Here is a 12,782-nt window from a genome sequence, read left to right on the forward strand (position 1 = left end):
AAAACAATTGAAGTTTTTTTTTTTAAAGGAAACAAACATGGGCTTTGGTCTTCTTCTTTTTTAACACAGGAGCAATCTTTTTGGCAGGCTCCTTGGTCACATCCTCCTCATTTCTCAGCCAGGTGACTTTAGGATATGGAGAGCCAGAGACGTAAGCATCAATGCGGATTTCTTCACCCTTCTTAACGCAGAGGCCGGACTGCACACGTGCATGCAGTGTGACTGTTGGTTTATCTGAAAGTAAAAATAAAGTGATGTAGTATATAAGAGAAAAAGTTTTCCTTCAGTAAAACAGATCCAAATAACTTTACATACCAACAGGGTCTGCAGCCTTTATAAGTGGAGTGCTGCGGGAAGGCTCACTGACTCCAGCGGCATTTTCTGCTCGGACTCTGAACTGATACTCCATGTCTTCCTTCAGGCCAGTCACGACATAGGAGAAACCAGGAACCAGACTCGGGGTGACCTTGTCGTAGCGGTCACCGTCTTTCTCTATCTTCTCTACTATGTAACCCTGTATTGGGCAGCCGCCATCGTAGTCTGGAGCCTTCCAGGTGACTGTGATGGACTTGGATGTGGGGTCATGACCCTCAACTTGGATGGGAGGATCTGGTTTCTCTGTATGTTAAATGACATACGTTTACAATGTTTAATGATTGTCAGACATAAGGACCATGATGTGTGAATTGAAGAAGCAAATTGTTGAGTTGAACACAGTTTATTAATGGGTCACCATAAACACAGGTATGAACATAAAATCCCAAACTGTCATCCAAATTTTTCTAAATGTGTTCACATTTATCAAAAACCAGAACTTACGTTTGATTTCCTCTGTGAGAACCGGGTTGCGTAGCTCCAAATATTCTCCTGCTCCGACCTTGTTGACAGCCTTCACTCTGAAGTAGTACTCACAGTTGATATAAAGGTCTTTAGGGTTGTAGGTGAGGACATTTTCCCCTGACATGATGGGCATGTAGGTTTTCTTGGATGCTTCTCGGCGCTCCAGAGTGTAGCTGACAATAGGTGTGCCTCCATCGTCTTCGGGAGCTTCCCAGCTGATCTTGCAGGAATTCTTAGTGACGTCACTGGAGGTGATGTCTTTACACTGACCAGGGAGCCCTGTGAGGTTCAGGAAGCCAGAAAAAATGATTGAGACAATGGACCTGACTGGGTTTCTAAATGCATTTGAAGCTGGGTTTAGCCTGGAAGTTGTTTTGAATAAAAATCACTGTTTTGCTAATATGAAATCCCAGCAGATATGTTGATAATGATGGGACTGGTGTACACCGTGACATGAAGTATCGTACCGATAACTTTGACATTGATGGTTCCAGTAGCAGTTCCCAGACTGTTCTCCAGAGTGATGGTGTAAGCACCAGCATCAGCGCGCTGGCACTTCAGCATCTCCAGGTGAGCGCTGTTCATCTCAACGGTCATGGAGAGCCGGTCATCAGCTTTACACTCGACTGTGTCTTTCTGCCACACCATCTTGGGAGTTGGGATTGCTTTGTAGGGGATGTTCAGATGCAGCTTCTCACCTTCAACAACAATCACATCGTTTCCATCCAGATCCATAGTTGGAGAACCTGCGGGCCAGAAGACATGTTAATTATTGAGGATTTGTTCTGACTTGTGTAACGCTTTAAAACGAAAAGTCTGTCAATACTTACAGTCAGGATCTTTGGTGGCAACTTTGTCGGAGATTTCAGAGGGATCGCTTACGCCAATAGAGTTAATGGCACGAACTCTAATCACATACTTTTTCTCTGGTTTGATTCCATCATCAATCTTAAACTTCAGCTCTTTAATGGGCCGGGCATTTACCCTTAGCCACTTGAGTTCTGGACGAGCCTCTGCCACCTCAACATGGTATCCAGTTATTGGACAGCCGCCATCTTTGGCTGGTGGTTTCCAGGTGACATTGATGTGTTCCCTGCTGGCATCAACAATGGCCACATCCAGAGGAGGAGATGGAGGACCTGGGCAGAGATTATGCAATGTTTAAAACAGAATTAAAATGTGTTCCTTTAGCTTAATTGATAATTAGTTGAAGGGATTTTAATTCAGTCTTAAATTGAAAATATTCTATGAAAGACATCTCTCTCCTGTTCCCTGAACAAAATCCTTTATAGTTAGGCATATGAAAAATTTTGGCCCTGACAAATTAGGACTTACAAGTTTTTCCGTTCAACAAAGACATTTGTTGTTTGAAAGCAAACAACACAAGCATTTTTGTAAAGACAATAAAACAATTTAAAATAGTATCATTTTTAAGGTTGTTTTAGAAAAAACATCTTTCTGAAAATGATTCAGCTGTAATAGTGGGCTTGACTGTTGTTTGCTGTAAAGAAAACTTGAAGGTTTCTTACTTGTTGGATCCTCGATGGTGAGGATAACAGTGGGCTCACTTGGATCTCCCACTCCGGCCTCATTCTCAGCTCTGACCTGGAACTGCACCTCTGATCCTTCATCAACATCTGTCACCTTGAACTGCGTCTGTTTATCTGGAGTCTTGCAGCACTTCAGCCATCGAGTTCCAACTTTTTCTTTCTTTTCAATCACATACCTGTGAAAAAAACAAAATCATGCTTAGCCTTAAATAATACACCTGCCGTCCATTTTTCAATAGAAAGTTAAGTCTTTTAACTAAATGCTATATTTGATAGTCATTTTACTTGGTTATAGGTCTTCCACCATTGCTCTTTGGAGGTTCCCACTTGAGCTCCACATGTCTCTTACTGACTTCCATCACTGTTAGAGCGTATGGAGGTCCAGGAGTTGCTGTAAAAGGGCAATGGAGTTTTAAATTATTCAAAAAGGTTATTTTTCCTGAACTGGCTTTGTTTCAATATCTTTTAAGGAACAGCAGTGTGATATTTTGCAAATAAAAAACACATAATGAATTATCATTAGAAAAAAAAAGCGAAGCACAGGTAACTGAGGGTGAATAATATGCATGAATCTTACTGAACGTATCCTTGGCGAGAACTGCATCCTCCAGCTCACAGAACTCTCCCATTCCAACGGCATTCTCAGCAGCAACTCTGAATACGTAGAGGGATCCTTCATTGAGGGGAGTCACTGAATATTTGAGCTCCTTGATGGTAGTGTCAACAGTCTGCCAGGCCTTCCGCCTCACGTCTCTCTTTTCCACCACATAGTTTGTGATGGGTGAACCTCCATCGCTGCTTGGAGCCTGCCATTTTAGATCAGCGCTGACCTTGGTGATGTTGGTGACCTCCAGCCACTGAGGAGCAGATGGAGGGTCTGCAAATGGAAAACACAGAATGTTAGTCCAGTTTGTAATTTCTTTCCATAGAGAATCCTCTGGTGCCAGTTTCTGTGCAGGACTTACAGAGTCTCTCCTTGCAGACCACAGGGTCACTGGGGTCGCTGGGTTCACTCTCACCGGCCTTATTGACAGCTTTCACTCTGAATGAGTATTCCTGCTTCTCCATGAGTCCCTGCAGCTGGTGCTCTGTCTGAGGAACATCCTCTGCAATACGGATCCATTCCTCGCTTCCAGTCTTCTGGAACTCAATGATGTAACCTTCAATCTTTGCCCCGCCATCGTGCTCCGGTCGTGTCCATGCTAACAAGGCAGTGGTCTTGCCAACTTCCCTGACAACAGGTTTTCCGGGTGCCCATGGAGGATCTAACAAAGAGTTCAGTGTTTTATCATTTTCACATTACTCTGATTATTTAAGGTGAATTCAATTGGTTTGGAAATTGGAAACAAATTGGGTATGAATTTCCATCTTATCTGAGCACCTCCAGATGTAAGTCCATAAACTAACATAATTTAGCAATTGAACCCTGACTTCTGACTTTGGATGGTTTTCTTGTATTTCTTATGAATCTTAGAAAATCCAGTTTCCAAATGCAAAGATAATGCATCGTAATACAATTGCTGTCATATGTTTTGGTGGTTTAAATCCTCAAAAGTAATAGATGAATGATGTTGGTAGACTTGTGACATACCAATGGGATCTTTGATAAGTACAGGATCTGTCTCTGCACTTGGTTTTCCAGGTCCAGCAAGATTCTCTGCCAAAACACGGAAGCGGTACTTCTTCTTGGTGGGAAGACCTTTTACCCTGGAACCAAAAAGATTAGTAGTATTAACAATTCGTCTGATTAATGCTTCTCAATGCTTTGGAAATATGAGCTAAATACCTGAAAGTTGTGTCCTTTATGGGCAGTTTGTTGCATCGTATCCACTTATCACTCTCTTGATCAAACTTCTCAATCCAGTATCCTGTGATGGGGCTGCCACCATCCTCATCTGGCTCAAACCAGGTCAGTGTCACTGCATCCTTGGCAATGTCAGAAGGAGTGACTCTGGTTGGAGGACCAGGTGGATCTGAAATAGTTGGACAGAAAAATAATTTATACAAAAAATCAGGAGTCATATCTTCAGTTTGTTGAGTGACGGGTTGAGCTATAAGACAACTTACCAAAAGAGTACTTTGCAATGATTGGTGTGTGCTCTGTAGGTATGCCAATGCCGTACTGGTTCTCAGCACTGATTCTGAAGACATATTCCTTCATAGCAATAAGCTTGCAGGCCTTGAACGTGGTATCCTTCACAGTGGCTGACAATTTGACCCACTCCTCTTTGTCTGTCTGACGAGCTTCAACAATGTAGTTGGTGATGGGTGAGCCACCGTCATCTCTGGGAGGGTTCCACGCTAAAACGCAGGACTCGTTGGTGATCTCTGAGATATCAAAGGCAGCTGGAGGGCCCGGTTTATCTGAGGTGAAAAACAAAAGGTAAATGTATAGCGCTTATCAAGCCCAGAAGACACCAAAGCAATTTGGACTCCATTCAGTCATTGACCCATTGAGTGGTGTCATGCTAATGGATTATAGCCACAGGTGCCTCGAAGCAAGGCTGCCATGAACTATTTGATCAGAAATGAGAAATCATTTTCTCAGTTTTTCCATAGAGGAGTAACCCTCACAGAAAAAACTCAGAAAAATTATGTTGGTTAAATTTTGAAGACTGTACCTAGGATGTTGACATCAATGGTGGCAGTGGCACGTCCACAGATGTTGACTGCCTCTATGATGTAAGTGGCCGTGTCTTCTCTGGTGGTGTTGCCTATGGAAACTTTGGAGTGTCCCGGCTGAGTCTCAATGGTTATACGGTCATCAGCCCGTAGAACTAAGTCAGCCTTGGTCCATTTTACACGAGGATCAGGCTGTCCTTTGACGTCTGCAGGAAGCTCAATCTTGGTGCCTGCTCTGGCAGTCAGGCCTGCCAGCAGCTTCACATCCAGCTGGATCTCTGGAGGTTCTGTAGAAGTTTTTAAAAAATATATATATAGTCAAGTCAGTTGTTTTTTATAATATAACCTGTGCTTTGAAAAGTTTTAAAAATGTTTAAAACTGTTCGTGATTTTCTTCCTCATGATTGTGTTTAATAATTCTGTTAAGCAGAATCAGCATGATGAACAAACCACCGCACCTCGAGCATCTACAGCCTGAATCTCATCAGTGGCCCTGCAGGGTCTGCTGGCCCCCAACTTGTTCACTGCTCTGATTCTGTATGCGTACCACTGGCCCTCGATCAGCCCTGTCACCTGGAACCTGTGGTCACAAAAACATCTCAAATTACATCCCGTTACCCAGATCAAGTTGATGATACTTGCAATTAAAATGTTTAATTTTACTTGAGTTCAGGCATGGGGTCACCACAGGGTTCCCACTTGTCTGTCCCACGTTGACACTTATCAACCACGTAACCTTTAATCGGAGCACCACCATCATACTTTGGAGGTTCCCAGGAAAGGAAGATGCTCTTGCCACTCTTATCACGCCATTTCAGGTTCTCAGGAGGATCAGGAATAGCTAGAAGAAAAACAGATTTTGATCAGAATATGTGAGCGACATGCATTTGCAAGAATTAGTCCTAAAGAATTAGGCCTAATGTTAAAAATTGTTTCTTTGCACAAAGAGAGATCATACTTACTAGCAGGTGAGGAGACATTTACAGGCTCATCTATGTATGCTGGCTCTCCAGGTCCACACTTGTTGCAGGCAATAACGCTAAACAGATATTCTTTTCCCTCAATCACATCTGTTACTGTGTGCTCCAGATCCATGACACCAGTAGCAACCTGGAGAAAATGTTATATTGTGCATCAATCTAACAATTAATCCATCGATTTTAACTCATAATAATATCAGATACTCTTCTCAGGTATACCTTGGCCCAGGTCTTGCGGGAAACCTCTCTCTTTTCTATCTGATAGTGGGTAACTGGACTTCCTCCATCGTGTTCTGGTGGCTCCCACATCAGGTGGACATGGTGCCGAGTTACCTCAGCTACTTTAAAGTCTTTGGGTGCACTTGGACATGCTGCGAAAGTAAAAAGAAACAGGATTTGAGAAAAAAACATTTTAGTACTCCTTCAAAAACAGTTTACCTAAATCAATATAAACATGAGAGCTGAACTTACCGATAACATTGACCTCAATCTCTCCAGAGACAGATGTGACGTCATTCTCAAGGTGCAGGGTGTATGTGCCTTTATCAGGACGGACACTTGGAGAGATTGTCAGCTCTGTAAACGTTGGCTTTGTCAGCATGGAGACACGCTCGTCTGCTGTGGTCAGCTCCTTTTCTCCAAAGTTCCACTTAGCTGTGGGAGTGGGGTATCCGGTAATGGGGACCCTGATGGTGAGAGGCTGAGGGGCGATAACTTCCAAGCCATTCCTAAAGCCGCTTAGATCAAAGGTTGGACCGACTGTGGAAAGAAAAATGTTTTCTTCTTTGACACTTGGAAGTTTGACTCAAAATATAAATAATTACTATAGCAGTTTATTGTTCACTGCATAATTTGACATTTAAAATTTTCAAGAAAAACCAGCCAAATGTCTCTCACCATGTGGGTCATCGGCAAGCAGTGGTCCAAGCTGCTCTGCTGGATCTGAGACACCAGCAGCATTCTCAGCACACACTCTGTACAGGTACTTCTGACCAGGCTTTAGTCCAGAAACCTAGAGTTACACAACACAGAGCGTAAATGTTCACAGCTGAATATGAGATCATTGGCGAGATAAACAGGATTATTTGGTAAAGTTTGACTGAGTGTTTGGGAACTCTGTACCCGGTAGGAGAGGTCAGGACATAGTCTGGCGTTGCAGCGTAACCACTTGTCTGAGCCCTCATCGCATTTCTCGATAATGTACCCGGTGATCATGCTGCCACCGTTGCTTACTGGAGTTTCCCAGGTCAGAGTGACAGCGGTGTTGATTTGGTCGTTGTAGTTCAGGTTCAGAGGTGGACTTGGCCTCTCTGCAGGACATAAGATATTTCTCAGTATAACCATAACCCTAACCCTGCCCTATAGGATGTAGAGTTCTTCACAACTGATGACTGATTTGAAGAAAAAAATGCAATTCATTGATTTTCTACAGCTAACATTATATTTTCAGGCACTGTGTTGAATTTTTTTTTGTACCAAACTCTGCTATGACTAAAATACTTTTTTAAAATTCCTCTACAGAAATTAACCAAACATCTGAGAGACTTCCACTCACCAATGGGGTCCATGATCTTCACTGGGTTGGTTGCAGCACTAGGCCTTCCAATTCCGGCTTTGTTTTCAGCTCGAACTCTGAAGATGTACTCCTTGTGCTCCACTACATCATTCAGTGTAGCCGATCGATCACTGGCTCCACACACCAGGGCCGCCTCCCATTTCACAGAGGTTCTGTCACGGAGCTCAATCACGTATGCGGTGATCTCTGAGCCCCCATCAAACTTAGGAGGCTCCCAGTTGACAGTGGCTCCAAACCTGTTCACCACACCAAGGCCAACATTTTCTGGAGCATCTGGGACATCTGGAGATTGAAAACGAATAGAAGAAAAATTTTATTACAAAGTGTGGAGATTGTAAGAACAGTTAAGGAACTATTAGTGTTTGCTTACCAAACTTGTTCTTGGCCTGAACAGCATCGTCAGTGGCAACAATCGGACCGGGACCAACTCTGTTACGAGCACAGACTCTGAACAGGTACAGGGAGTCCTTCTGGAGACCACTGACACAGTATTCTGGAGTATCAGCCCGGTCTGTAGCAAGAGTCCAGGTCTTCCGCTTTACATCGCGTCGTTCTACCACATAAGCGATAATCTTGCTGCCACCATCACTCTCAGGCTCCTCCCAGGCTAAGCTGACCTCACCATCAGCAGTGTCAACCACCCTTAGGTTCTTAATAGGTCCAGGAACATCTGAAAATAACATAAAATACTTAGAAATCCTATAAGTCTGCAGATTATCTTGTCTCCTATGACCCACAGACTTACCAATCACATCCAGGTTGATGAAAGCCTCACCCTCACCATGTTTGTTTTTGATTACCACTCTGTAACGGCCCTGGTCCTCCTTGGTAGGGCTCTTAAGACGGTACTCGGTTTTGTCAAGGGAAGTATCAATGTTTTGAACAGGCAAGCTTTTGCCATCAAAGAACCACTCTGCATCAGCACGAGGGTAGGCATCATAAGGAACCGCCATGACGAAGGGTTTTCCAGCATCCGTCACCAGATTCTGGTCAGTGGTCTTGATCTTTGGAATAGCTGCAGAGGTAATAAAACAGTTTAGAACAGATTGTATTTTCCATTTTATCTTTCAACTACTTTTGAGGAGTGCAAAGCTTTGAGTAATTCCAGTTTAAAATATTTTGAAGTTGTTGGATTCAAGAATGTTGAACCAGTACAAAATCCAAACATTTGTCCTTGGGAAGTGATATTAATTAAGGAATACATCATTTTAAGTTGATATAATTTAAAAGGAATTAATGTCATATTTTTCCAGCAATGTCTTATGGCTTTGTCAGGTTGGACTTACCTGCCAGCTCCAGTTTGGCCCGGGCATCCTTATCTTTGGCCACTATGCGGTACTCTCCTTGGTCTCTGGGTCTGATCTCACAGACTTGTAACCTGTGGATCTTCCCCTCACTGATCATTTGATACTTGTCACCCTGCACAATGATCATGTTGTTTCTCATCCACTTGACCTCCACTCTGTCCTTGTTGAGCTCAACCTCAAACACGACATCTGAGCCTGGAGGTTCAAACATGTCCTGTGGTGGTCTGATGATCTCCACTGGGGTTTCTTCAGGAAATAAAGACAGATCCATTGTGAATATTAGACAGTTTGTCTGAGTTTCTATGACTAGATGTAGAATCGGGAAGCTGACCTTCAACAAAAAGCCTGGCTCTGGTCCTTCTCTCATCCACACCGCAGGCATATTCGCACTCGTCATCTGGTCTGCACGTCTTGATGATCAATCTGCATGTTTTGCCTTCTTTTTCCATATGATATCTGCAAAAGGAAAGGTTTGCATAAAAGTTTGTAATGTTGCAGCTCAGTTTGCCTCTGATCTACTGAGTTTGACTGCTGCTCTGTTTGCATATCATGGCTTGCAAAGTAGGAAAGATACCTCGGTCCTTCTCGGATCTCTCGTCCATTCTTGTACCACTTGACAGCCGCCTTCTCCTTGCTCAGCTTGCAAGTGAACTCTGCATCCTCAAACTCAGTAATAGTCTGATCTCTGAGCTGTCCTGTGAAGTCAGTTGGCGCCTCGCTAATGATCAGCTCAGCAGCACACTTGTCATCTCCAACCATGGCAGTGTACTCGCCCTCATCTTCCATGGCACAGTCTTTGATAGTCAGGGTATGTTTGAGTCCATCGGCTCTGTAGACAATGCGTTTGCTGAGTGTCACCTCCTGGCCGGCCTTCATCCATCTTACAGTCACCTCAGACCGGTTCACTTTACAAACAAAGCTGATAGTCTTCTTCTCCTGAGTCTCAATGTCTTCAATGGGCTCCAGGAATTTGAGTTTTTCCTCTGTGAAGATCGATGGAAAATTACAGAATCAACTTTTCATGAAGCAGACCAACAGAAATGATTCATAATTTAAATTCGTTTACCTGCAACTTTAGCGCTGGCAGAGCACTTGGCCTGTTCTCCTCTGTTGTTAGTCAGAGAGACGGTATAGGTGGCCTCATCTGCCTTCTGGGCATCTTTGATCCTCAGAGAGAAGACGTTGTCTCTCTGAACCATCATGTACTTGCTGCTTTCAAAAATGGTCTCCTCATTCTTCAGCCACTTGGCCTTGCCTCCCTCAGTATTGGTCTCACAGTTAAACACAATCTCGCTTCCTTCCTTCACCTCTGTGTCTTTAATTGGTGTCACGATCCTCAGTTTTTCTGCAATAGAACAGGAACCAGTTGATGCCAGCTAGAAGGTCATGAAAACCAGATGCTAAGAAATCAATGAAAATCTTACCTATCACACAGAGATCAGCAGAAGCTTTAACGCTGCCGATGTGAGCAACATAACCACCCTCATCCTTCAGGTCACATTTTTTCACAATCAGAGCCCTTCTCTTTCCTTCACTGATGATTGTGTATTTGTCTCCAGCTTGGATCTCTCGTTCACCTCTGAACCACTTCACCTCATAGGTGTCTTTGGACACTGTGCAGGAGAACTCAGCCTGCTCACCCTCTACCACGTCCTGGTTCTGAGGACGAGAGATGAACTCCGCTGCCAGTTCTTCAGAGCAGAAGAGAAATTAAGACAGGATGAGGGTAAAAAGCTTAAGTTAAAAGCCACTAAATGTTAAATGCTCTAATCTCCCTTTTACCATTGAGTTTTAGGGTGGCAGATGTTCTGACAGTAGGGCTCAGTCTGCAGTTGTACTCTCCAGCATCTTCCATCCTCAAGTCCTGGATGATCAAGATCCTCCTGCGACCGTCCATGATCTGATCGTAGCGTCCGCCCTCTGGCAGTTCTTCGTCTCCTCTGTACCAGGTAACCTCAGCATTGGCCTTGGAAACTTCACAGATCATCTTTACGCTGTCCGTCTCAGTTCCCTCCACATTGGACAGGTTCTTGGTGAATGTGGCTGCTTCCTCTGAGCAAACACAGAGCAGCAGAGTTGTGAATTTGTATTTTTACCCTGCCACTCTGGCTCCGTTTTGACACACACAGTAAACTCATACATCTGGCGCTTTCAGTTTATGTAAATTAAGACAACAAAGTTTACAAAATATGAAGCCAAAACAGTTTTAAATGACCCAATGGTCCTTACCAACGACAGTGAGCATGCCAGATGTTTTGAAGGTTCTGGCATCACATTCGTACTCTGCCTCATCGTCAAACGCTGACTTGTGGACGATGAGGATCCTCTGCACTCCTTTAGCAATGATTTCATATTTCTTTCCCTTTCTGATCTCGTTGCCGTCCTTAAACCAGCGAACCTTAAACCAAAACAAGGATGTGAACATCACTTCAAATGTGACCAAAGTGCATTTTTTTAAAAATAGACTCTTTTTAAAAGGCCTTGAATAGATTGAGAATCTTACCTTGGCAGACTCGCGGGAGACTTCACATTCAAACCTGGCTGATTCTTTCTCTCTGACTTCCACATCCTGTAGTGGTTTTGTAAACTCCACATAAGGAGCTGTTGATACAAAGACAAAAGTTCATTTATCCCAACATTTTACTTCTTCTTTTGCTAACAAATCTCATTCAAACATCTTTATTCCTGGTTCTTAACCCAAGAACAATTTGTGATTGCAAAGATTGAAATTAAAGCTCCTCCTTACGTGTAACCTCCAGGAAGCAGGAAGTTTTGAACTCTTTAGCATCACATGTGTACATTTTGGCATCATCTGGAGAGCAGTCATGGATGAGAAGCGCTCTCTTGCGTCCTTCAGCAATAGTGTCATATTTCTTGGTCTTTCTGATTTCTTGACCCTCCCTGAACCAGCGCACTTCGGCGTTCTCTCTTGAGACTTCACACTCCAGCGTGGCGGTGGCCTCTTCCTCCACTGTCTGGTCTTCCAGAGGCTTTGTGAACTCTACTGGTGGCTCTAAACCCAAACCATATGATCAGGTGATGACTGAACATGTTTAAGGTGTTCACTGTCTGCTGTATGTGTTTGAGTGTTTTACCTCCAACAAAGAGCTGAGCTTGAGTCAGGAAATCTTTGGCAGTTACTTTGACCTCCCCAGCCTCTGACAGCTTCACATCTCGGACAGTCAGAGTGTGAACTCTACCTGCCACCCGAGGCTTTACCTGCAGACCCAGAAAAGTCAGATTTATTGATAGATCATTTTGTAGCCGCTCACATGATGAGTAAAGTTCACAATTATGTGTAGTGCTTAGTAAATAAAAGATGCAGGTTCACCACTGTAATTCATTTTCCTTTAATTTTCAACTGATTGACTATGCTTCCCTTACAAATTTAAAATGAATGCAACTCAATGCCACAGCAATAAATAAAGGACGTTAAAAGAACTTAATGTTTCCAATATGTGCTTAGTAATAACAAAATTTCTTTCATTTATTACATTTCTTTAGTAAACACTTAAAATATCTTAATTTGTCTTATTCAAAATTACTTTAGATCTTCTGACAAAAAGGCATCATATACTTTCTAATTTCTTTATTTAATTTATGTATATTTTTTGTGTTTGTTTTTAGTTGCTCTTTATACTCTGGATAAAGGAAACTATTTAGTTTTAGGTACTTCATGAATTACCCCAGTGATGTTATCTGTGTGCTGTGATTAAACTGAGTCCTTGTGCAGATAAAGTTGTTGAAATTGTTGGAGGGCTGAAGATAAGAGTAGTTGGTCTCGTATCTTATTTTATTTTTAACTCAGCTCTAAAAGGTCAGCTTTTAGCTACTCACAGCTGAAGGGAATATGTAGTTTAAACAAGCTGGACAAAAATTAAGTTATTTTTCTTATTACAATCAACAA

The 12,782-nt window shown here is 42.9% G+C and overlaps 1 protein-coding gene across 2 annotated transcripts in view; it reads right to left on the reverse strand.

The window, feature by feature from the left end:
* LOC129374559 (titin-like) overlaps positions 1-12,782 on the reverse strand; it is a 150,932-nt gene that overhangs the window by 70,617 nt on the left and 67,533 nt on the right. For both annotated transcript variants that reach the window (XM_055053030.1, XM_055053028.1), the window contains 33 exons: positions 11,971-12,094; positions 11,622-11,888; positions 11,379-11,476; positions 11,105-11,273; positions 10,658-10,927; positions 10,300-10,566; positions 9,942-10,220; positions 9,450-9,858; positions 9,207-9,331; positions 8,855-9,121; positions 8,314-8,583; positions 7,939-8,238; positions 7,548-7,850; positions 7,115-7,302; positions 6,890-7,004; positions 6,464-6,751; positions 6,212-6,363; positions 5,975-6,122; positions 5,676-5,853; positions 5,471-5,592; positions 5,012-5,299; positions 4,458-4,754; positions 4,177-4,363; positions 3,982-4,097; positions 3,356-3,655; positions 2,968-3,267; positions 2,676-2,781; positions 2,370-2,566; positions 1,671-1,979; positions 1,308-1,586; positions 820-1,119; positions 316-618; positions 38-234 (listed from right to left, as the gene is read on the reverse strand). In XM_055053030.1, the coding sequence (XP_054909005.1) occupies positions 38-234; positions 316-618; positions 820-1,119; positions 1,308-1,586; positions 1,671-1,979; positions 2,370-2,566; positions 2,676-2,781; positions 2,968-3,267; positions 3,356-3,655; positions 3,982-4,097; positions 4,177-4,363; positions 4,458-4,754; positions 5,012-5,299; positions 5,471-5,592; positions 5,676-5,853; positions 5,975-6,122; positions 6,212-6,363; positions 6,464-6,751; positions 6,890-7,004; positions 7,115-7,302; positions 7,548-7,850; positions 7,939-8,238; positions 8,314-8,583; positions 8,855-9,121; positions 9,207-9,331; positions 9,450-9,858; positions 9,942-10,220; positions 10,300-10,566; positions 10,658-10,927; positions 11,105-11,273; positions 11,379-11,476; positions 11,622-11,888; positions 11,971-12,094 (7,518 nt within the window). The remainder of the gene's footprint in view (positions 1-37; positions 235-315; positions 619-819; positions 1,120-1,307; positions 1,587-1,670; positions 1,980-2,369; positions 2,567-2,675; positions 2,782-2,967; positions 3,268-3,355; positions 3,656-3,981; positions 4,098-4,176; positions 4,364-4,457; positions 4,755-5,011; positions 5,300-5,470; positions 5,593-5,675; positions 5,854-5,974; positions 6,123-6,211; positions 6,364-6,463; positions 6,752-6,889; positions 7,005-7,114; positions 7,303-7,547; positions 7,851-7,938; positions 8,239-8,313; positions 8,584-8,854; positions 9,122-9,206; positions 9,332-9,449; positions 9,859-9,941; positions 10,221-10,299; positions 10,567-10,657; positions 10,928-11,104; positions 11,274-11,378; positions 11,477-11,621; positions 11,889-11,970; positions 12,095-12,782) is intronic.

The sequence above is a fragment of the Poeciliopsis prolifica genome, unplaced genomic scaffold (genome assembly GCF_027474105.1).
Source record: "Poeciliopsis prolifica strain line A6 unplaced genomic scaffold, Auburn_PproV2 SCAFFOLD036, whole genome shotgun sequence".
Taxonomy (NCBI): Eukaryota; Metazoa; Chordata; class Actinopteri; order Cyprinodontiformes; family Poeciliidae; genus Poeciliopsis; species Poeciliopsis prolifica.